This window comes from Callithrix jacchus, chromosome 4, assembly GCF_049354715.1.
Source record: "Callithrix jacchus isolate 240 chromosome 4, calJac240_pri, whole genome shotgun sequence".
Lineage (NCBI taxonomy): Eukaryota > Metazoa > Chordata > Mammalia > Primates > Cebidae > Callithrix > Callithrix jacchus.
The window spans coordinates 102,470,056-102,496,540 of record NC_133505.1 but is presented as its reverse complement, the minus strand read 5'-3'; the positions used below and the strand labels follow the sequence as shown (position 1 = coordinate 102,496,540).

The window sequence follows — 26,485 nt, the reverse complement described above, 5'->3', positions numbered from 1 at the left end:
TTTTGTGTAAGAAAAATAAAATCCTTTAATAATGATCAAAATGAAAATTCAAAACATATATACAAAAAATATACACCAATTAATCTTTGTGTTAATTAAAATAACAGAAGCTTCAAAGTACCATAAAATTTAGAACAGGTAACTTTATTTTAAATAACTTTCTTAATCCTGCCCATTAAGATCAAAGTAAACATTTAATAATTTTTGTTAAGGAAATTAATCTTTACATACAATATCAACTATGTAATTTTACTTACAAAATAATAAAAACTCTACTGTGGCAACATAAGAAGCATTTTGATAAACGAAAAAAATTAATGCAAGTAAAACAATGGTTTTCTTTTTATTTTTCACTTTCTCTTATTTATTTTTCTCTTATTAATTATCATAGAGATCATTTGACACAAACATGGATTACTTTGATATTTGCTGAACACAAATGGTAAGGTTCTTAAAGGTTGAATTAAAAGTCTGGGTGTTCAATATTTTAGAAGCTGAATAAACAAACAAAATAGGGGTTTGTGAACACAGAGGATTTATCATTTTTTTCCTTTGCCCATATGAAAATATATAATAGAAAATTACCCACGGAAAAACATATTTAAATTTAATGTTGCATTCCTATCAACTTAATTAAGTCAGCAATTTAATTAATTACTTTCACTAATGATTAATATTTTTTTCTAGAATAAGTAGAGGTAGACTGATATTTTTGTATTCAAATAGTGTAAAATATAAAGTTTAAAATGTCATAAGGAATTATATAAAATAGTATTTTTTAAATATTTTGAAATTTAATTTGTAATTATATTCAAAATAATTCCTTTTTGATAAATAATAAGTTGTTGCTTGAAATTCAGTTGGTCGAAATGATTATTCTAAGGAACTCTTTTAGTTATTTCTAACTAACAATCTTTAGAAAACAAAAATACCTGTTTTTATTAATAAGGGCTTCTAGTTTTGGAAAAAAGCTTCTAATGATTTAAATGCACTTACAGATACTCCTACCACTGAAAAAGGCATCCTATCTGTTTTTCACACTAGTATTTACAAAGTATTATGTGATAGAGCAGCTACTGAATTAAAATAAAATGTACAAAAGTAAACTAGGTCAAAGAAAAATCTTTGTATAAAATGTTTAGTTATTCCAATGTTAAGTATGACTTATGCTTACTGGTAACAAATTGCATGTGTTCTCTCTCTCTTGTTAGTAGCTTGTTTTAGAATGGAACACAATGCATGGGCCCCTCCAGTGTCCCTGTGCACCTGTAAGGGCATCCTTGTAGCCCCAACCAAAATCAGCATTCATTCTGCCAAAAATAAGAGCAAATGCCTAGTAATAATTTTCTGTGTGCAAATTTCTGTATTTTAGTTTTGAAGTGTTTTCTACTAATTTTGAAATAAAATACATGATTTCATTTCACTTCTGACACATAAATGTTTCTTTATAAAAAAGCATGACCACATTTTAAATTTCAGCTTAAATATATATAAGTATAGAACTGGCACTCGCAACAAATGAATCCTTTCCCAGGATGAATGGATCAGAACATTTGTTTTTCAGCTAACATTTGGAAAGAAAACACACCTGAAGTATGTAATTTTTAAAATTATGTGAAAATGTTTATATGAAAAACTTCATATAGTATTTGTGTGAAAATAAGGTGGAAAAAAAACTTCCATGAAGAACAAAAATTCACATCTTTTTAACATTTACATTTAATACAACACTACTGTTTTAACTGAATTGTGTGTGTGCGTATGAGGTGGTATTTGGGGGGAGATGGGAGTTGTACAGTGACTACTTTTTTGTGACCACTCACCTTCAACCTTGGGGGAAAATGCTTACTATATAACAAATGTAAATTAAGATCATTACTCTTCCGTCACAGACGATTTCCTAGATTTGAGAACAAGGTCTTTAATGGATGAAGAAAGTTCTTGAAGCTCTTTACGAGTAGTACTGGCAACATCTTCTTGTTCTTTGTCTAATTCATTATTCAAGGGATAATCTCCCTGTCCAGTCTTCTTATTTTGACTGACTAGCTGCTTTACAACCAAACCCTGGTACTTTACCAAAAGAGCATGCTGATCCTGCAAAAAGGGAAAGAAAAAACTAACCAACACAATGTAACTTTTCGTGGAACAGATTAAGTAGAATTTTGTCAACTAATAATATACATTGAAGGTCCTCATTGTTACAAAACACTGGCCATGGAAGTAGCAAACCTAATCTGGCAAAGTTTCTGCTCTTAAGGAGTTCACAGTTTAGAAGACAGAAAACATGAATGCAAATCACTTTAACATAAGTTGACTTTGCCAGTTTCTGTCATCAAAGTTACAAGTTAAAGGGACAGGGAATTTCCCTTTTAGCTGAGGAGTTTTTTTAACTAAAAGGGATAGGACAAGACTTTGGAACGGGTCCTTGAAGGATAAGTTAAACCTCAAGAAACTGAAATGGGAGATGTGACATTCTTGTATCTTTTCTTAAAGCTTAGTTTCCAAATTCAGAATATATTCTTGAAAGATTCTTGAGCTATGCCTCATATTTAAAAATTAATCCCCTAATCTACTGTTCACATTATTGGAAGTGGCCTCTGATGTTAATATATTTTATGCATGAGTGCTAACAATAATTTATCTCAATCCACTCAAAATATCTAGAATCTAAAACTTTGAAAAGTTTCAAGTATATTGAAAATGTAATACCTCTGGAATTTTACTGTTAAGAAAAGCAATAATCTGTGGGACACATCTTCCAGGTGCATGGAGCATGCTGTGGGTTGAAAACTGAAACAACAGTACTGATGTGAGGTGCAGAATAAGAGCAGGGTCTTCTGTGACCTTTAGCTGTTCTGCCAGTGCTTGTCGATGTTGGAACAGTATCTGTCTAAATAAATAATAAAATAGCACACAAATGCATTATCAATAATTTAAAAAGTTCTCACCAATTTCAATTCATCCCTTTGTTAATTTTTAGCTTTTCTAAGCTTATCTAATTCCATTAACATTTTAAGTTAACTTTTCAATATCAGATACACACATATAAAACCTAAATGGCACAGATAGATTAGTATGCTAGAAAATTCAAGGAGGAACATTTAAAGTATGTTTTTTGTTTTGAGTTGCTGGAGGTCAAACAAATTTGCACTGATTTAGATGAGGTTTCCTGTAAGGAAAGTCCCCAAGCTAATAAAAAGTTCCTGGGCTTGATTAACTATAGGATAAAGAAACTCTGCTACTTGATCCAGAGGGTCAGAGAGAAATATCTAACTATTTTAAGACTTTGTGCTTCATTGAAGGTCTACAGCCATTTAGGAATATTAGATACATTAGATATATATTCTCTACGTAAGATTCAGGCAGTCAAATTCAGATTTCAGATCTGAAAAGTCCCATATTTAAGAACATTAACAAATGCAGATTTATTGAATGTTACCTTTCCTTTTTTTTGTCTCCCCTTTTAACCATAATATCACAAGCTTCTGCTGCAGAATCCAGACAAGACAGAAAATCTTCTATGCTCTGAAAAAGCAATGAGTACCATAATTTACTTTTCTATATGGCTGCCTAAAGAAGTATAGCTATTTAATAACTGTTTTGTAATTCTACATCCTAAATACAATTTTTAAAAGGGTCACTTCCTCAATAAATTAGAAATTGTGACATAGAACTGAAAATGGTAAAATGCCAGAAGCTTGGTCTTCTCTTCACCTTTCAAAGAGGTAGCTGAGTGCAACATATTAGTTTAAGATTGGATCTACTCAAAGATCTTTGTAACACACTGCTTCCTGACATCTAAATAGAATAAAACTTTACTTACCTTTTCATTCAAAGAGTTATGGAGTTTTATAAGAGCTACTTTGGTTTCTTCTGATAATTTACTTAGAATTTTTTTTCTTATCTGTAGGGGTAAATAAAAATTTTTTCAGTACTGTGCTTTTGACATGCGGTTGATATAAGATAAAGTGAAAAAAATACAATAACAAGTTGCTGAGTGGATTTTATCATATTCTTGAATTTTAGATCTAAAGTTAGAGACAAAAACATTAGAGAGCTAGTCAACAGCTAATCAGCCAAAAGTCTAGATACAGCCCTGTTACTTCCACCTGCTCCAGCAATATGAGAAAGACTAGAATCATTCACCTCGTGAAAACAGAATATTTGGGGTAAGCGGCTAATTCTTCCATTGAAGTACGTAGAGAGTGTTTCTCTCCCCAGTGCGGCCTGTGAAGGGCCCCACTCATAAAGATCAGGGATGCCTATAAGATGGGCTGAGCTCTTGTTCATGGCCAGATGCTTGTTATGCTCTATGGTGTGAGGAATCTTTTCAGCACCTCTTCTACATGTTAGTGCCCACTGAAGTTTGATGGTATTCTTGATGAGAATCATTTATTTCTTCTGGCATAAAATTTTGGAGGAAACTTGCTGGAATAGCTTGACAACAGGCCCTACGGGGTATAATGTCTGGGAAGACAGGGGCTAATTGCCCCTGTCTAGCCTCCCTGCCCCAATCCCACACCTATCTTTCTGTGGCCCTTAAAGGGAACGGGACAAGATTTCCTGTATTTCCTACAGAAGGAGACATGAAATTGTCCAGATAATTGGGGATTTGCTGCTCAAGCAGAAGGGAATAGGGCCAGCACCTTGCTGGGGTAGGAGGAAGAAATAACCATACCTCTGTTTGAGAGTTGGTCCTTACTGTGAGAAGTCACATGAAACTAAACAACATTCCAAGGAAACAAATTATATGGCAATCACTAACTACATCACCAAAGACCACAAACATCAGGCTGATTTGATTTGACCTTGATCAAAGCAGTGATTCGTAGTTAGTCACATCAAGACAGTTTTTCCTCTCATTTTCCCTAAATGTCCAACTTGAAGTGGACCTAGAAAGGTGAGGAAGGAGGAAGAAGAAGGAAGAATATGAAAGAGGAGGAAGAAAAAGGAGGTGAAGGAAGTGGGAGGAGGATAGAGAAGAAAGAGGAGGAGGAGGAGGAGGGGTTGTCATCTTGGGGTAGACCACACCTTTCTTCCTCTAGGCATTGGGGAGCCATTGGTCTATATTACATCACAAGAAGAGAAGAGATGAGCTTTTGAATTTAGTTTGAGATTAGAATTAAAAAAAAATTAAATTGGAATTAGTCTAAATATTGAAATAAGATGTCCTTAAAAATAACTGCAAAGTTATGGAAACTGGCCAGAATGTTATGGGATTTGCCAGTCATCTGGAAGAGGGAATGTGACATAATATTTAGGAGAAAACTGTTTATTCTAAAATAATTAAGCATCATTACTTTTAACAGACTAGTTATACTACCAATACTGCTAGCAAATGTATATATATTGTACTAAAGTTAAATGAAAAATCTTTTAGACTTTTTCCCTCAAACATCTTTTACTGCATTTTATTTTCCTCTTTAACTACTTCAATAAGACAAAATAAAATGTGTATAGATGCAAAACAGAACCCATCAAGAGTGGTAAGCAGATCATTAACATACTTCACTTGTAATGGCTGCAGGATCATCTACTGCCATCATTAAATCCGAAGCTAAGAAGTTGAAAATGAGGTTAGTAATATCCGTACACACCGACTTGAGCAAGTGTTTGGTAAGAGCAGCTTGTGTGTCATCTGGAAAATAAAAGAGCTTTATTAAAACTAATTTATTCCCCAAATTATAAAAATCAATGAAATAATAAGATTAAGTATACCTGCAAAAAACTTCATTCCTTTTTCAAATAACCTAATGTTATTGTACAGGTTTGAAACTTCTTCTTGCAAGTCCTTGATTGTGCGTTTTCTGCCCGTCCCAGAAGTTGTCGAAGACATGAATACTGAACGTACCACCTCAAGATAGGTTTTATTAAGAGGTCTGTGCACAAGACAAACATTTAGTTTATTAAATGTACTGAGTATTTACGTAGATAAAAAATTTTGTTTCTATGGAAATAAGGCATAAGAATAGAGATCTCTATTTTTTTAAACAAAATTAATTTGGAGACAAGTTCACTAACAATTTGTTCCCCAACCCTAGTAATTAAAACAGAAAGATAAATTTTCTCTATTTTAAAGTATTCAAAGTTACTGCACTTAAGACACCAAGAATAACAAAGCCCCCACAATTCAAAATAGCTTTTTAGAATTAATTTGGAGAATAGTAGACTATAAATCTGTTCTTCAACAATTACAACTTAAAATTCTCAATTTCTAAAATGCTAATACATAAAAAAACCTTTTAATGCCTAACTTATTTTAAAAAACAGTGGAAAATGATTAGTAGCATTTAACTTTTTTTACATGCGAAAAATATAGTTCTGTAATATATTTATGCACAAAATTATTTATATTAAAAAATTACTACAAAAGTTATATTTCCAAAATCAAAGCTAGATGCACTGGTGTTCTGGATTGTATTTATGGAAGCTTACAAAGTGGAACTAACTTGATGGATGACCAGGTTAGTTAGTTACTACATAATTTTCTTCATTTTTATATAAAAATACCCTTAGCCTGGTTCATTCACAAGGTAGGAGTACCTAAATTTATTCTTTTTGAAGTGAACTTTTACTTTATATTCTCCCTAAAAGTAAACACTGTTTACTTTCTGTCAGATTAAAATAGAAAATTATCTTTTCTTCCTTTTGAATGTTACTTTTCGTGCCATGTGAGAGAGCAGCTAGTAGTTAATGCTGTTGTTTTTCTTCCCAACCAAGATTTAAGACTGTAAGATCAGTGAGTGAGGACACTTTCTGGATCTTGCCTTTTGTTTCCCATACTGCCTTGCCAAAAACACTTAACAAATATTTATGAATTAAGTTGCCTCTGTAGGCAAATAAAATCTGACATTTGGTGGCTAGGTTAAATTCCAAGTTTGAAAAGAAAACATTTAATACATATGCTTTCTATGATCTTAGAAAAATCTTATTTAATAACCCATTGAATTTCTATCATAAAAGAAAAAAATACATTTTATACTTGCTTTATTAAATACTCAGCAAGTTCCGAAATAAACTCCTCAGGGGCATCCTGTATGTGTTTCCTTAAAAAATCTTCAATCTCATCCTGGAACATAAAACTGATCTCTGGCTTCTTCTTTCCTATAGCAGACATGAGCAATGGCAAATAGATAGATAGGTAGACAGATAGATAGATAGATGGCAACCAAATGGCAAATAAGGGTCCATTAATATATTAAGATAGTAATTCATTCATTAACTGTTAGTGTAATAGCAACAATTAATGAAGACAATTTTAAAATTAGGATATATACTAAAATCTCTTTTTAAAAAATATTTTATTTTATATCCAGGGGCTTTGTATGCATGTTTGTTACATGAGTATATGGCATACTGGTGGGGACTGGGCCTCTATTGTACCTATTAACCAAACAGTGAACATTGTACTTATTAGGCAATTTTTTTAAACTTTGCCCTGCCCATCCCGCACCCCACAACTTCCCTCTTTTTGGAGTTCCTTCTACTATGTTCCATGTGTGCCCATTGTTTAGTTCCCATTTATAAGTGGGAACATGTGGTACTTTGTTTTCTGTTTCTGAGTTAGTTCACTTAGAGTAATGACCTTAAGTTCCATCCATGTTGCTGCAAAGGACATGATTTCGTTCTTTTTAATGGCTACATTGTATTACATGATATATACCACATTTTCTTAATCCAGTCAATCACTGTTGAACACTTAGGCTGGTTCTATGACTCTGCTATTGTGAATAGTGCCTTGATGAACATACGAGTATAGGTGTCTTTTCAACAGAATGATTTCATTTTCTTTGGGTAGAAACCCAGCAGTGGGATTCCTAGGTCAAATAGTAGTTCTGTTTTTAGTTCTTTGAGAAATCTCCAAACTGTTTTCCATAGAGGTTGAACTAATTTACATTCTCACCAACTGTGTATAAGTATTCCCTTTACTCCACATCAACGCTAACATCTGCTGTTTTTTGACTTTCAGTAATAGCCATTCCTACTGGTGTATGATGATATACTGTGATTTTAGTTTGCATTTCTCTGATAGTGATGTTGAGCATTTATTCATGTTTGTCGCCCACTTGTATTTCTTCTTCTGAGAAATATCTGTTCATGTCCTTTGCTCAGTTTTCAATGGGTTATTTTTTCTTATTTGTAGATTCTAAATATTAGTCCTTTGTCAGGCATCATTTGCAAGTTTTTCTTTCATTCTGAAGGCTATTTATTTACTCTTCGTGATTATTTCTTTTGCTGTGCAGAAACTTTTTAGTTTAATTAAGTCCCATTTGTCAATTTTTGGTTTTGCTGTATTTCCTTTTGGGATTTTCACCATAAATACTTTGCCTAGGCCAACGTTCAGAAGAGTTTTTCCGAGGTTTTCTTCAAGAATTTTTATAGTTTCATGTCTTAACATTCCAAATCTTAACTCCATCTTGAGTTGATTTTTGTATATGGTGAAAGATGGGATACAGTTTTGTTTTGTTCTTCTGCACCATTTTATATATCGTGAGAGATGGGATAAAGTTTCATTCTTCCCAGAACCATTATTGAATAGGGTGTCTCTTCCCCATTGTTTGTCTACCCTGTCCAACATCAGTTGTCTGTAGGTATGTGGTTTTATTTCTGGGTTGCCTATTCTGTTCCAATGATCTATGTGTCCATTTTTCTATAAGTAACATGCTGTTTTGGTTACTACAGCATTGTAGTATAATTTGAAGTCAGACAATATGATGCCTCCATATTTGTTTTTTTGTTTTTTCAGTTAGGATGCTTTGGTTATTCAGGCTTTCTTTTGGTTCCACCGTTCTCTTTTGGCTCCGAACTTTAGGATTATTTTTTCAATTCTATGAAAAATGATGTCATTTTTTATAAGGATTGCATTACATCTGTAGATTGCTTTGGGCAGTATGGTCATTTTAGCAACATTGATTCTTCCAATCTATGAACCTAAGATGTCTTTCTATTTGTTTGTGTCATCTAAGATTTCTTTCATCAGTGTTTTGTAGTTCCCCTTGTAGAGATCTTCCATTTATTTGGTAAACTGTATTATTAGATTTTTTTTGTAGTTATTAAAAATAAGACTGAGATCTTGATTTGGTTCTCAGTTTGAATGTTACTGGTGTATAGAAATGCAACTAATTTTCATACACTGATTTCGTATCCTGACATTTTACTGAAGTCATTTATCAAGACTACGAGTCTTTGAAAGAGTCTATGGCTTTCTAAGTATATGATCATGTCATCAGTGAACAAAGATAATCTGGCTTCCTTTTTTCCAGTATGAATGCTTGTATTTCTTTCTCTTGCCTGACTGCTCTGGCTAGGATTTCCAGTACTATGTTGAACAGGAGTGATGAGAATGGTAATCCTTCCTCTTGTTCTATTTCTTAATGGGTCTATCAATTTTTCTCTACTCACTATGATGCTGGTTGTGGGTTAGTTGTAAGTAGCTCTTTTTATTTTGAGGTATGTTTGTTTGATGACTAGTTTGTTGAAGGTTTTTATCATGAAGTGGTACAATTTCTTATATGGTCATTTGCTAACTTCATTTAAAATGACTGATTATTTTCTACAAATCAATCAGAAAATAATAGTTTCCCCCCCTTGTTAAACTTGGATGTTACAAAGAGCTGGAAATCAAAACAAGTATTTTAAAACAAATTTTTAAGGAAAGGATAATTTATCTTTGTTGAACAAGAAATACTGGGCAGTTTTTCCTCCTTTATAAAAATATAAATTTATTGAAAATTAAATACTTATAATTTAAATAAGATCTTCAGAAAGTCTTTATCATCATGTATATCACAATTCCAATAATTATTTAAGGTAAAGTTTGTCTTTCAGAAAAGACATAGATAAAAAAAATCAGAATTTTATAATTTATTTTTGCACTCACAAACATTAAGTCTATAGTAAGGAAAATTTGTGTGCAGCTACTGTAATGAAAATAATTGTTAACTGTGCAAATGTCATGCCTACCCACTTACTTAGGAAAGCATGGGTTGTAGATAAAAGAAAGCTAACAATATTTCCATTAGAAATTGTAAAGGTATAAAAGGGATTATTTCTAGCTTAATTAGGTTATTGATTTAACAAGCAAAACCTTAGAAACAAAAACATAATGGCTCAAAAATAAATTTTCACTACAAATAAAAACCTAAAAAGTTAAAATCCTAGCTTTCGAGTAGACAGACAGTACTATTATTTTCTGGGATCTGCTGTCCATTCCTGACGTTCACACTAAATGATCTATGACTTCCCTGTTTGCTTCCTTTATGCACTGTATAAATTATTAAATTATATTTCCTTCTAGTAATCTTTCATACCAAGTTGATCCTATAGTTTACTGGAGAACCCAATTTCATCCTCCATTTCAGAGATTAAAACAAAATCTTTTTTACAAAAGCACTGAAATTACATTTTTAAAGGAAGAATGGTTTTACTACTTTTATAGCTCCTTTCAATAATAATCTACTCACAAAAGGAACACCATATGCCTCGTTTACCAATTATTTAAGATTACAGATATTAGAAAAGTGTTTTTTTATAATGCCGCTTCACCCACATGCCTAGTACACCTGGGTAACAGAAAAATTCATTTACCAGTGAAAAATGAAAATTCACAAAGGACAGTCTTAATCCTATTTGAAATAAAGATCCAGATAGTAGTTCCTATAAAGATACTTCTCCTTTAATTAACATTGTTTTACATACGTGAAGAACAGTAGTTACTTCTACCTATCTCAGAATACTTTAAAGACAAATCTTAAACAACTGTGCTATTACAAATAGCAAGTAGAACATTAATAGCTGCAGCCACATCACTTAATATATACATCTTCCAGCTATAGCCTGTATGTAATAAATTCTGTAAAAGAGGGAAAGTATAAATTTCAATCTATTATCATTAAAAATTTTTAAATAAATTGTCATACCACTTTCTAAGTCTGAATCAGCTTCCAACATTTTAACCCTTGCCCTTTCAATGTCTTAGAATATCTCCAAGAATTGTAAAATTTTTGCCCACTTCACATCCTCTAAGATATTTTCATCCTTTTTATCATAGCCACATTCCTCATTTTCTTGAACAATGGCAGTGTCAACATTCCTGCAGTCATTCCCTCTATAACTCCATTTATGCTTGATTCCAATTTTATTTTCAGTGTTATCACTTTTCTTTTCTTTGCTGTGCTTTTATCTTTGTTGGCCAGTTCCCTTTTTGATTATCCATTTCTGTAAAATATCAGTGTTTACCGGGAGACAAGGAGGCAACACAGCTACATGCTTTGTCATTTGTGCATAAGGAATAACCAATGTGTGGTGACCAATCATTGACAAACTATAAAATAAGTGGTGTGACTGTCACAGATAATGATATGCATCTGTTATTTATGTACTGATTTGTGGACTGAAGAGCTGGAGGTGAAATCTGTACTTTATACAATACTCAGTTAATATACCAAAACATCTTTGTATCTGATATTTAAGATAAACAGTGTTGTTATTAGACTGATGTCATTTAACTAAAGTGTGGTAACTGAAATTTGTGCCACTGAAACCGCAAAACAAGGACTTCCTGTATAAGCATATATATCAAATTATATATATCTTAAGAAAACATGTTAAAAATATCACACATACACCAAGGAAAAGTAAAGAAAATCTACCTACCAGTATGAGATGACTGAGATTCATCATCACTATCATCATCTTTTCTTCCTTTCTTCTTGATTTTTTTAATTTTGTACTCTCTGGCATTGCCCCCACCTCCTCCTCTCATGCTTCCACTGCCCTCTGGTGGGAAAATGACATTAGTTAGCATTGCCTACCTAAATCATGAAATAATGACACTATATTGCTGTATTTAACTTTACAGCAGAAAAAATAAAGGCCAAATAAACTTTTAGACTCTTTTTAAATTTGAAGCTCCCTTATTACGAGTTTAGTAAATCCAATACATAATTAATAAAGAATAAAATATGAAATCTCTTGAGCAATCTACTTAGATAGCCTGACTACTCTAAATGCATTCCCTTTCTCCTTCTCTAATGTCACCTCTTTTCTGGAGCTCTCAATATTTTCTGAATCAAAATCTATTCCTTCACCTCCTTTTCTACCTTCCCTAAAAGAAGTGTGTCCTCCTTTGATCATCTGTGTTACCACAGCCTCATCAATAATCTTCTATTACAAGGCTTCACTAATATACTTATTTTGCCTTCTTGGTTGAAAGATTATTTTCTGTTTTTAGAGGAGACATCCTGACTCACCTACCACTCAACCAGATTATAAACTTCTGAAGAGCAAGGATCATGTCTTATTAATGTGTATATTCTTTACAGAAATGCTTGAAACACACGCTCCATAAATATTGACCATGAATATTAATTGGTTAAGTAGGAAAATATCATTGTCAATCACCTATTGACTATAGACTTAAAAAAAACAAATGATAAAACAAATGCAAACACAGTAAATAAAAAAGTCCTATTTCAGCTTTTCCCTGCTATTTGATATTTACATGTAAAATATCTACTCTACAAAATGAAATACGTATAATGGGTTGAAACCATTGAAACATATTACAACTGTATTATATTACTTCAAAATAAGTAACAGATTAGTCTTCTTAATAAAATAAAGTGATTACTGAAGATCTTTTTCTAAATTCTAAATAGATTTCCCTTATATTTCATCATATCCTAGAATTAAACATCTATTAATTTATTCTTCCTTTGCTTTTATAATGAAAAAATTATATTTTCAAAAGCATAAGTGTAAAATAAACATGCTTTTTACATTTGGAAATAAGTTTCCTACTGGATGGACATTCATGATTGACATGATTCTACATCATGTAATTAAACAATTATAATACAATAGTATCACTAAGAATAAAACACCAAATGACCCTTAACTTTTATTAAGAAATTAAATATTAAATAGACTAGTTATGCTGACATAAGTCATCAACTGAGTAAGGAAAATTTATATCTTCAAATGATATGACAAAATATGCATAGCTGTGAATATTACTGTCATTTACTGAAGTAATTTATTAATTTTCCTAGAAGAATAGATAAATTTCATAATGCCATTTAAAGGTTTTACAGAAAAAGATTTTGGAAGAGGAAATAAACTATCTCAAAGAATTAAAAGTGTATTTATTAATAAAAAATGCATATTGAATTTCTTTAGTTCTGATAAAGCACTAATAACACTGTTCCTACTATAAAAACTATGGAAATACATGTTACTATTCCAACGCAAATTACAAGCATACCAGTGATACCTAGAATAATTTCTAGTGATTATAGATTACAAAAAGAAATTTTAAAATATTTTACTGAGAAATTCTTTCATTTAATAAGTATGTTTATAGAACACCTAAAATATATCAAGTGGTGCTTTAGGTATGTACCAAGAGTACAACAATAAATGAGATCAACAAGGTTCCCAAACAATAAAACACAGCACAGTGATAAAGTGATGCAAATAAACTGACAAAATGAGGTGGCAGAGAGTGACTGTGGCTGCCATGCTGAAGGGTTAGGAGACCTCTCTAAGGAAGTGGCATTTAAACTGGAGCTCTGAATGAAAAGAAGAAACCAGTTACTCAATGTCTGGGAGAGGGCATTCCAGGTGAAAAGAACAGTTAGTGCAAGAGCTTTAAGGTGAACATAATCCTGGCAAGTTCAAGAATAAAAAAAAAAAGCTACAGGGTACAAGGCTGGAACATAAGAGAGGATGGGGGAAAACAAGACATGAGCATGATGATGAAATTAAGTTTTCACAAAAGAAAGCAGAAAACATAATCACCAATATTTCCATTTCAATATGTAAAATTTAACACAGCAAACTATTTGGTTGATATTAGTTGTTTAAAGGTAAATCAATAAAATAAAAGGCCTTTTAAAGGGCATAATAAATATAAATGCAAAGTTCACTGTAACAAATACAAAACTTATCTTTAAATATTTCTTGTTAACAATTTATTACCTGCTGCTTTCCTTCTTCGCTCATCTTTCTTATCCTTTTTACTTGTACTAACGCTTTCTAAAATGGAGGTTTGTTTCAGATCTTCTTCAGTGATTAAATGCACAGGATTATTTTTCATTTCCTACAATAAAATAGGCTTTTTTTGGTTAAAAAAATATATATAGCATTTCCAAAAACATAAAAGTTGTTCATATACTCACTAATTATTGTTGTTTGGTTTTGTTGCTTAGAAGAATTACAGAGCTTTGCTTTGGAGCTGTCATTCTAAGGCTGTTTCTCCTTGCCCAAAATAGGTGTCTTCCCTTGCTGCTCTTGGCATTTTTGTACCCATTATTAGCTAATGAGAAATCCTATCTTGTTACCGAACAACCGATTACACAGCTGCAATCAGATGCAATATTCCTCAACTGCTATTGACTGGTTTTACTTCAGCTTAATCGATGCCCCATGCTACTTCTTTTTGAGACTCCCAATTCCAATGCCAACTGGATACTTGAGATTATTAAAGATAATGAACCCTCCATCCTCTATCCCACCCAAATTACCATATGTTAGTTGCATACTCATATAATCTTTTGTTTCCCCCTCTGGACTCATTTTTGATAATCTCCGATTTCAACAAGTTTATGTTAACAATGATGAAGTATTTCCAAGTTTGGATACTGGTTCTTTCTGATAGGATAGGGTCCTATAATCTCTAGTAACAAAAGCATATATTTATGATAAAAATAATAATATTTCCTTTTTGTTTTTCTAAAGAAAAATGCTTAGAATGTTGACAGTTTACATGACGGAATCACCTTTTTCCAAATTTACTTTTGTGGTTAGAGGAAGAAGCCCAAGGAAAGTGATGACCATGTAAAATTTTTACTTGAGTAAAAGATCCCAAATAAAAATAATAGTCATTTAATAACTGGAGTTAACATGGAACAGATGTTTTACATATATCTCTTACTTATTTGTATTTATTCTTTCCATAGTAGGCATCATAATCCTTTCCTTAAATATAAAGAAAGTATTGAGGAGTCAAGATGGCGGAATAGACACAACTCTGGTGCACAACACCCAGTGAGAGAGATGCAGAAATCGAGAAATTTCCTAGCTCAAACCGAGGTATCAGGTGCATTTCAAAAGGTCAGGTTGGACGGTGAGCAAAGCCCAGGCAGGGCAGACCGAGGTAGGGAGTGGTGCCACTTCACCCAGAAAGTGCATGTGACTGGTGACTCAGAGGGTCCCCATCTGGTACTCCAGTCCAGAGACAGTCCTTCCCTCAAAGCCTCAGCAATACACAGAGCAGGGGATTTTTGCCAGTCAAGTGCCGGGAATTACAAGTGCAGAGTTGAATAATAATCCAGGACTGTGTACCAGATTGGCGCACAGATCTAAGCAAGCGCAAAAGTCCATAAGCCGGCTGGGAGAGCCTGTGGACCAAGCTATCGCCCCCTCCCCCTGCCCAGAGAGAGAGGGAGCTGAAAGAGGACAACAGATGGAGCAACTGGGTGAGTCCCTACCTTCCCCCACAAATCCCAGAGGGCTGAAGCACTAACTCTAGTGGGTAACACAGCCAGTGCCTCAGTCTGAGCTGAACCCTGCATGATCCAGCCCTGTGGAGGAAAGACATAACCCACCATTAAAGGGGTGGGACTAGGCTTCATGTTTTAACAAATAACACAGGAAGCCTAAGTAGCAATGGGACAGTGTTCTTGACCACCCAGCAGTGCTTCCAGGTCAGCAGAAGAGGTAGGCCTAATCTCCCAGTATAAACAAAAAAGACACAGGAAGCTTTCCTAGTAACCTGAAGGAGTCCCTAGTGCCTCCACAGGCAGACAAGTGACCTTATCAAGCAGCTCCCTGACACCACAGCCAGGTAAATCCACAAAGATGGGAAAAAACCAGCACAAAAAAGATGAAACCATCAAAGACCAGAACACCTCTTCTCCTTCAAAGGATCACAACTCCTCAACAACATGGGAACACAACATGACTGAAAAAGAGTGTGACAAATTGACAGAAACAGCCTTCAGAAGGTGCATAATAACAAACTTTTCTTAGCTAAGGGAATACGTTCTAACTCAATGCAAAGAAATCAAAAACCTTGAAAAAAGGTTAGAAGAAACACCAACTAGAATAACCAGCTTAGTGAAGAACATAAATGACATGATGGAGTTGAAAAACACAGCATGAGAACTACGTGAAGCAAACACAAGTTTTAATAGCTGAATCGATCAAGGAGAAGGATATCAGAGATTGAAGATCAACTCAATGAAATAAAAAGAGAAGGCAAGACAAGAGAAAAAGAGTGAAAAGAAATGAACAAAGTCTCCAAGAAATACGGGATTATATGAAGAGACCTAATCTATGCTTGACAGGTGTACCTGAATATGATGGGGAGAACGAATCCAAGCTAGAAAACATGCTCCAGACTATTATCCAGGAGAACTCTGCAAGCCTAGCAAGGCAGTCCAAGTTTCAAATTAAAAAATACAGAGAAATCTATAAAGATACTCCTCAAGAAGAGCAACTCCAAGGCACATAATCATCAGATTCACCAGGGCTGAAACGAAGGAAAAAATGCTGAGGGCAGCCAGAGAGAAAAGTCAGGTCACCCACAGAGGGAAGCCAGTCAGACTCACAGCAGATATCTCGGAAGAAACCCTACAAGCCAGAAGAGAGTGGGGGCCAATATTCAACATCCTTAGAGAAAAGAACTTTCAACTCAGAATCTCATATCCAGCCAAACTAAGCTTCATAAGTGAAGGGGAAATAAAAACAATTACTGAGAGATTTCATCACCACCAGACCTGCCCTACAAAAGCTCCTGAAAGAAACACTAAGCACAGAAAGGAACAAGTACCAGCCACTGCCAAGGCACACCAAATGGCAAAGCCCAAAAATGCAATGAAGAAAATTAATCAACTAATGGGAAAGAAAACCAGCCAGTAACAAAATGGCAGGATCAAATTCATACAAAACAACCTTAATATTGAGTGAAACGGCCTAAATGCCCCAGTCAAAAGACAGACTGGCAAACTGGATAAAAAGTCAAGACCCATTGTGTGCTGTATTCAGGAAACCCATCTCACATACAAGGGCACACACAGACTCAAAATAAAGGGATGGAAGAAGATTTACCAAGCAAATGGAGAACAAAAAAAAGCAGGGGTTGCAATCCTAGTTTCTGATAAAATGGACTTCAAACCAACAAAGATCAAAAGAGACAAAGGATGATACATAATGGTAAAACAATGAATCCAACAAGAAGAGTTAACTATCCTAAATATATACACACCTAACACAGGAGCACCCAGACACATAAACCAAGTTCTTAACCTAAATCGAGATTCAGACTCCCACACAATAATAGTGGGAGACTTCAAACTCCACTGTCAATATTAGACAGATCAACAAGACAGAAAGTTAACAAGGATATCCAGGACTTGAATGCAGAGCTGGACCAAGCGACCTAAGAGAACAGAATGCTCCACCCAAATCCACAGAACATTTTTCTCAGCAACACATCTCATTTACTCTAAAACTAACCACATCATTGGAAGCAAATCACTCCTCAGCAAATGCAAAAGAATGGAAATCATAACAAATAGTCTATCAGGCCATTGCACAATCAGATTAGAACTCAGGATTAAGAAAGACACTAAAACCTGCACAACAATTTTTAAACTGAACAACTTGCTTCTGAGTGTCAATTGGATAAACAATGAAATGAAGGCAGAATAAAGATGTTCTTCAAAACCAATCAGAATGAAGACAGAACTTACCAGAATCTCTGGGACACCTTTAAAGCAGTCTTGAGAGGGAAATTTATAGCAATAAATGCCCACATGAGAAACAAGGAAGATCTAAAATTGACACCTATCATCAAAATTGAAAGAGCTAGGGGAGGAAGATCAAAAAAACTCAAAAGCTAGCAGAAGACAAGAAATAACTAAGATCAGAGCAGAAATGAAGGAGACAGAGATACAAAAAACCCTTCAAAAAAAGCAATAAATCCAGGAGCTGGTTTTTTTGAACAGATCAACAAAATAAGAGACTGCAAGCCAGTTTAATGAAAAGGGAGAAGAATCAAACAGATGCATTAAAAAATGATAAAGAGGATATCATCACTGATTCCACAGAAACACAAACTACCATCAGAGATTACTAAAAACAGCTCTATGCACATAAACCAGTTAACCAGGAAGAAATGGATAAATTCCTGGACACTTGTACTCTATCAAGACTAAACCAGGAGGAAGTTGAAACCCTGAATATAACAAGGGCTGAAGTTGAGGTGGCAATGAATAGCCTACCAACCAAAAAAAGTCCACGTCCAGATGGGTTTACAGCCGAATTCTACAAGATATACGTAGAGGAGGTGGTTCCATTCCTTCTGATACTATATCAAACAATACATAAAGAGGGAATCTTCCCTAACTCATTCTATGAGACCAACATCATCCTGATACCAAAACCAGGCAGAGACTCATCTAAAAAGGAAACCTTCAGGCCAATATCCATGATGAACATTGACGCAAAAATCTTCAATAAAATACTGGCAAACCAAATGCAACAGCACATCAAAAAACTTATTCATCAAGATCAAGTAGGTTTCGTCCAGGGGATGCAAGGCTGGTTTAACATACGCAAATCCGTAAATGTAATCCATCACATAAACGGAACCAAAGACAAAAACCACATGATTATCTCAATAGATGCAGAGAAGGCCTTTGACAAAATATTACAACCCTTTATGCTAAAAACCCTCAATAAACTAGGTATTGATGGAACATATCTCAAAATAATAAAAGCTACTTATGACAAACCCACAGCCAATATCATACTGAATGGGGAAAACATGGAAGAATTCTGTTTGAAATCTGGCACTAGACAAGGATGCCCTCTCTCACCACTCCTATTCAATACAGTATTAGAAGTTCTAGCCAGAGCAATCAGGCAAGTAAAAGAAATAAAGAGTATTCAATTAGGAAAGGAGGAAGTCAAACTGTCTCTATTTGCAGACAAAATAATTGTATGTTTAGAAGACCCCATCGTTTCAGCCCAAAATCTTCTCAAAATGATAAGCAACTTCAGCAAAGTCTCAGGATATAAAATCAATGTACAAAAATCACAAGCATTCCTATACACCAATAACAGACTTAATGAGAGCCAATAATCAAAAATGCACTGCCATTCACAATTGCTACAAAGAGAATAAAATACCTAGGAATACAAATAACAAAGGATGTAAACGACCTCCTCAAGGAGAACTACAAACCACTGCTCAACGAAATAAGACAGGACACAAACAGATAGAGAAACATTCCATGCTCATGGTTAGGAAGAATCAATATAGTGAAAATAGCCATCCCACCCAAAGTAATTTATAGATTCAACGCTATCCCCATCCCACCCAAAGTAATTTATAGATTCAACGCTATCCCCATCCAGTAGAAACTGGACCCCTTCCTGTCACCTTACACTAAAATTAACTCCAGATGGATTAAAGATTTAAACATAAAACCTAACACCATTAAAACACTAGAAGAAAACATAGGCAAAACCATCCAGGACATAGCCATAGGCAAGGACTTCATGACTAAAACACCAAGAGCAATGGCAACAAAAGCCAAGATAGACAAATGGGATCTAATTAAAATTCAGAGCTTCTGTACAGCAAAAGAAACCATCATTAGAGAGAACTGGCAACCAACAGAATGGGAAACGATTTCTGCAGTCTACCCATCTGACAAAGGGCTAATATCCATAATCTACAAAGAACTAAAACAGATTTACAAGAAAAAAACAAGCAACCCCATTCAAAAGTGGGTGAAGGATATGAACAGACACTTTTCAAAAGAAGACATATGAGGCCAACAAACATAAAAAAAATGCTCATCATCACTCATCATTAGAGAAATTCAAATCAAAACCACATTGTGATACCATCTCACACCAGTTAGAAAGGTGATCATTAAAACATCTGGAGACAACAGAGGCTGGAGAGGATGTGAGGAAATGGGAGTACTGTTACACAGTTTGTGAGAGTGTAAATTAGTTCAACCATTGTAGAAGACAGTGTGGTGATTTCTCAGGAACTAGAAACAAATTCCATTTTACCCAGCAATCCCATTACTGGGTATATACCCAAAGAACTATAAATCATTCTACTATCAAGACACATGCACACATATGTTCATTGCAGCCCTGTGTACAACAGCAAAGACCTGGAACGAACCCAAATGCCCATCAATGATAGACTGGCCAAAGAAAATGTGGCACTTATACACCATGGAATACTAGGCAGCCAAAAAAAACGATGAGTTTGTGTTCTCTGTAGGGACTTGGATGAATCTAGAAACCATCATTCTCAGCAAACTGACACAAGAACAGAAAACCAAACCCCGCATGTTCTCACTCATAGGTGGGTGTTGAACAATGAGAACACATGGACTCAGGGAGAGGAGCATCACACACTTGGGGCTGTTGTCGGGGGGTCTGGGGAGGGATAGTGGGTGGTGAGGAGGGTGGGGAAGGATAACATGGGGAGAAATGCTGGGTATAGTATGTACCTATGCAACAACCCTGCATGACCTGCACATGTACCCCAGAACCTAAAGTGTATAAAAAAAAAAGATAAGGAAGCTAGAGATCTATTTGTCCAAAGTCATAGAGAATACACATATTTTAAATTCAGAAATACATGTCATCAAACATGTATACTTTTTAATCTCCTCTGCTGTTTATCCAGTTAAATGCAGAAATTTATCTCATTTTACACTATTAAGGAACTTAGAATGAGAACAGCTAAATATAAACTATTTACATATTTAACAGGCTCTTGTGAATTTATTATCAGTTTAAAATAAATGGGCCCATCTGACCTATTTGAGAGCAGGCTTTATAAAGAGATGATGCTCCCAACTAGAAACATGAAGTAAAGAGTCATTAACACAGACCTGGTAGGACCTCTATTTCAAAATACTTTGATAGCTGTTGCTCTGAGGAACTAATTAACTGGGATGGTAGCAAAATTTCTTTCTTGAATAACTTATCCTGTCTGTGTACCCCAAATAGGAAAAATTATTGAGGCTCTACTAGATTGAGTAACTATATTTTGTACTGATTGACCGATACACTGTATATTTGTACATATCTAAAGATACTGTTTTTGGGCATTTTGATGTTTTAAAGTTGGACCAATACCCTCAGGAAACTTAACTGTAAAGTATGGAATTTCATTTATGTGATTTTAATTTATAAAATCAGTTCCCCAACTTTTAAGTCATATGTTTTGATGGGAATAAGAGAAAAAAAAATCTGGAAGAGAATATAAAAAGAAATGATACATGTAAGGAAAATAATACATGATACAAAGTGTTCACTTTTGCTCATCCCATTTTTCAAAAGACATCAGATTATTCTAAATTGAAAATACTGTTAAGATTAGCAGGTAAGAAATAGGTTAAATAGAAACAGCTTGGGAATACAGTTCCTAACCAGAGAGATGCAGAAGCCAAGTGATTTCCACAATTCCACACGAGGTACCAGATTCATTTTAATGGGTCTGGTTGGACAGTGGGTATAATCCAAAGAGGGCAAACTGAGGCAGGGCAGGGCACTGCCTCACCCAGGAAGTGCGTGAAACTGACCAGAGGATTGGGGGCTCTCCCCCTCCAGGATTCCAGGTCAGATACTGCACTTCACTCATGCCTTCTACAACCCACAGAACAGGAGATCTTCACTGGGCTGAACAGCGCCTGTGAGTTACCTGAACAGAGGTGAGAAGCAATTCCGACTGGTGCCACGGGTTGTTGGCACAGATCTAAGCAGAAGTATTGGCTAATGCAGAGAAAGCCTTTGGGATGGAGCTACCCACCCCCCAGGAAAAAGGGGAACTGAGAAGTCGATCCAAGATGGCTGAATATGAATAGCTCTAGATTGCAGTTCCCAGTGAAAACGCAGAAGGTGAGTGATCACTGCATTTCCAAACGAATTTTTACTGCCAACAGATCAGGATATTCCTGGGTGGAAAAATGCCATGAATCTCCAACGTGGCTGTTGCAGCTGGCGCAGTGGGTCTCCACACAAAAACTCACACAAATCTGGGTGCCGTTTCAACTGGCAACTGGAACGCCTGAGAGACAGAGTTGCCCTTTCAACTGAAAAAAATGGGGGCTGAAACAGGGAGCCAGGTGATCTGGCTCCGCTGGTCCCACCCCAACAAAGACCAGCAATCTGAAACGCTCTGGATTGAGAGTTTCACAGAAAGCACAGCTGCACCTTGGATGGTCCAGCTCTGTGGGGGGAAGGGTGTCCGGCATTACCAAGGCAGTCCACCACTACCGAGGTAGTCTACCATTACCAAGGCAGTCCACCAATACTGAGGCAGTCCACCAATACAGAGACAGTCTGACACTACTCAGGCAGACCGCCATTACCGAGGCAGTTCTAACTGTACCCCTATAAACAAAATTGCAAGGAAGTTCACACAGCAGCTGGGCAGAGCCCACAACAGCTCAGCAACACCTCTGCTGACAGACTGTGACTAGGCTACCTCCTCATGGGGCAGGGCATCTCTGAAAAAAGGCAGCAGAATGACAGGAACTTGTAAATAAAGCCCCACCTTCCCGGGACAGAGCACCTGGGAAAAAAAAGTGGTTATGAGTTCTGCTGCAGCAGACTTAAACATACCTGTGCAGCAGCTCTGAACAGAACAACGCAGCTCACAGCTCAGTACCTGAGCTGCTATAAGGGACAGACTGTCTTTTCAAGTAGCTCCACAACCCCCATATAACCAAAGAGGCACCTCATAAAGGAGAGCTCAGGCAGACATCTGGAGGGTATCCTTCTGGGACAAAGATAACAGAAGAAGAAACTGGCAGCAACTCCTACTGTTCTGCAGCCACTGCAGGTGATCCCCAGGTGAGCAGAGTATGGAGTGGACCTATAGCAGTCCTACAGCAGTGAGGCCTGACTGTTAGAAGGAAAACTAAGAGAAAGAAAAAACTTCATCAGCAACAGAAAGGACGTCCACTCAGAGACCCCAACTGAAAGTCACCAACCACAAAGACCACAGGTAGATTAATCCACAAAGATGGGAAGAAAACAGCACAAAAAGAATGAAAATACCCAAAACCAGAATGTCTCTCCTTCTCCAAGGGATCACAACTCCTCACCAGCAGGGGAACAAGGCTGGATGGAGAATGAGTCTGATGAATTGACAGAAACAGGCTTCAGAAGGTGGGTAATAAACTTCTCTGAGCTAAAAGATCATGTTCTAACCCAATGCAAAGAAACTAAGAACCTTGAAAAAAGGTTTGACAAAATGCTAACAAGAATAAACAGCTTAGAGAGAAACATAAATGAATTGATGGAGCTGAAAAGCACAACACGAGAACTTTACAAAGTATACACAAGTTTCAATAGCCAAATTGACCAAGCAGAAGAAAGGATATCATCACAGATTGAAGATCAACTCAATGAAATAAAATAAGAAGGCAAGATTAGAGAAAAAAGAGTAAAAAGAAATGAACAAAGCCTCCAAGAAATATGGGACTATGAGAAAAGATCTAATCTAGTTTTGATAGGTGTACCTGAATGTGAAGGAGAGAATGAATCCAAGCTGGAGAACACTCTTCAGGATATTATCCAGGAGAACCTCCCCAATCTAGCAAGGCAGGTCAATATTCAAGTCCAGGAAATATAGAGACCACCACAAAGATATTCCTCAAGAAGGGCAACCCCAAGGCACATAATCATCAGATTCACCAGGGATGAAAACAAGGAAAAACTGCTAAGAAAAACCAGAGAGAAAGGTCGGGTTACCCACAAAGGGAAGCCCATCAGACTCATAGCAGATCTCTCAGCAGAAACCCTACAAGCCAGAAGAGAGTGGGGGCCAATATTCCACAGCCTTAAGGACTTTCAACCTAGAATTTCATATCCAGCCAAGCTAAGCCTTATAAGCAAAGGAGAAATAAAATCCCTGATTTCTTCACCACCAGGCCTGCTTTACAAGACCTCCTGAAAGAAGCACTAAACATATAAAGGAACAACCAGTACCAGCCCCTCCAAAAATGTACCAAATGGTAAACAGCATCAACACAATGAACAAACTGCATCAACTAATGGGCAAAACAACCAGGTAACATCAAAATGGCAAGATCAAATTCACATATAACAATATTAACCTTAAATGTAAATGGGCAAAATGTCCCAATCAAAAGACACAGACTGGCAAACTGGATAAAAAGTCAAAACCAATTGGTGTGCTGTATCCAGGAAACCCATCTCACATGTAAGGATGCACATAGGCTCAAAATAAAGGGATGGAGGAAGATCTACCAAGCAAATGGAGAGCAAAAAAAAGCAGGTGTTGCTATCCTAGTCTCTGATAAAATAGACTTTAAACCAACAAAGATCAAGAGAGACTAAGAAGGATTTTACTTAATGGTAAAATCCTTTTTACATAACGGTAAAAGGATCAATGGAACAAAAGAGCTAAGGATACTAAATATATATGTGCTCAATACAGGAACACCCAGATACATAAAACAAGTTTGTAATGAACTACAAAGAAACTTAGACTCCCACACAATAATAGTGGGAAACCACCATCAGAGATTACTACAAACTCTATGCACATAAACCAGTAAACCTGGAAGAAATGGATAAATTCCTGGACACTTACACCCTCCCAAGCCTAAAGCAGAAAGAATTCGAAACCCTGAATAGACCAATAACAAGGGCTGAAGTTGAGGCAGCAATTAAAAACTGAGGTCCGGATGGGTTCACAGCTAAAATGTACCAGACATACAAAGGGGAGCTGTTACCACTCCTTTTGAAACTATTCCAAACAATAAAAAAAGAGGGAATCCTCCCCAAATCTTTTGATGAGACTAACATCATCCTGACACCAAAACCCGGCAGAGACTCAACAAGAAAAGAAAACTTCAGGCCAATATCCATGATGAACACAGATGCAAAAATCTTCCATAAAATACTGGCAAACCAATTGAAACGGCACATCCAAAAGCTTATCCATCACGATCAAGTAGACTTCATCCTGGGAATGTGAGGCTGGTTCAACAGACGCAAATCTATAAACGTAATTCACCACATAAACAGAACCAAAGACAAAAACCACATGATTATCTTGATAGATTCAGAGAAGGCCTTTGATGAAATTCAAGAGCCCTTTATGCTAAAATATCTCAATAAACTAGGTATCGATGGAATGTATCTCCAAATAGCAAAAGCTATTTATGACAAACCCACAGCCAATATCATACTTAATGGGCAAAAACTGGAAGCATTCCCTTTGAAATCTGGCACCAGACAAGTATGCCCTCTCTCATCATTCCTATTCAATATAATATTGGAAGTTCTAGCCAGAGCAATCAGGCAAGAAAAAGAAATAAAGAGTATTCAATTAGGAAAGGAGGAAGTCAAATTGTCTCTATTTGCAGATGACGATTGTATATTTAGAAGACCCCACGGTCTCAGCCCAAAATCTCCTGAAACTGATAAGCAACTTCAGCAAAGTCTCAGGATACAAAATCAATGTGCAGAAATCACAAGCATTCCTATACACCAGTAACAGACTTAATGAGAGCCAAATCAAAAACGCACTGCCATTCACAATTGCTACAAAGAGAATAAAATACCTAGGAATACAAATAACAAAGGATGTAAAGGACCTCTTCAAGGAGAACTACAAATCACTGATCAACGAAATAAGACAGGACACAAACAGAAGAAGAAACATTCCATGCTCATGGTTAGGAAGAATCACTATCGTGAAAATGGCCATCCTGCCCTAAGTAATTTATAGATTCAATGCTATCCCCATCAAGCTACCAATGACCTTCTTCACAGACTGGAAAAAAACACCTTAAACTTTATATGGCCTCGGAGGCAACACAATATATCTACAACTATCCGATCTTTGACAAACCTGAAAAAACAAGCAATGGGGAAAGAATTCCCTGTTTAATAAATGGTGCTGGGAAAACTGGCTAGCCATGTGCAGAAAGCAGAAACTGGACCCCTTCCTGACACCTTACACTAAAATAAACTCCAGGTAAATTAAAGACTTAAACATAAGACCTAACACCATAAAAACCCTAGAAGAAAACCAAGGCAAAACCATTCAGGACATAAGTATAGGCAAGGACTTCATGACTAAAGCACCAAAAGCATTGGTAACAAAAGCCAAAATAGACAAATGGGATCAAATCAAACTCCAGAGCTTCTGTACAGCAAAAGAAACAATCATTAGAGTGAGCTGGCAACCAAAAGAATGGGAAAAGATTTCTGCAGTCTACCATCTGACAAAGGGCTAATATCCGTAATCTACAAAGAACTAAAACAGTTTTACAAGGAAAAAAACAAACTCACTCAAAAGTGGGTGAAGGATATGAACAGACACTTTACAAAAGAAGACATATATGATGCCAACAAACATATGAAAAAATGCTCATCATCACTCGTCATTAGAGAAATGTAA

The 26,485-nt window shown here is 35.7% G+C and overlaps 1 protein-coding gene across 1 annotated transcript in view; it reads right to left on the bottom strand.

Moving 5' to 3' along the window:
• The window catches only part of UFL1 (UFM1 specific ligase 1), a 51,015-nt gene continuing 24,530 nt past the window's right edge, over positions 1-26,485 (bottom strand). The window contains exons 11-19 of the mRNA XM_002746835.6: positions 13,981-14,101; positions 11,656-11,778; positions 6,987-7,104; positions 5,719-5,879; positions 5,508-5,638; positions 3,824-3,904; positions 3,440-3,525; positions 2,710-2,890; positions 1-2,094 (exon numbers count right to left, since the gene is read on the bottom strand). Of these exons, the coding sequence (XP_002746881.1) occupies positions 1,876-2,094; positions 2,710-2,890; positions 3,440-3,525; positions 3,824-3,904; positions 5,508-5,638; positions 5,719-5,879; positions 6,987-7,104; positions 11,656-11,778; positions 13,981-14,101 (1,221 nt within the window). The 3' untranslated portion in view covers positions 1-1,875. The remainder of the gene's footprint in view (positions 2,095-2,709; positions 2,891-3,439; positions 3,526-3,823; positions 3,905-5,507; positions 5,639-5,718; positions 5,880-6,986; positions 7,105-11,655; positions 11,779-13,980; positions 14,102-26,485) is intronic.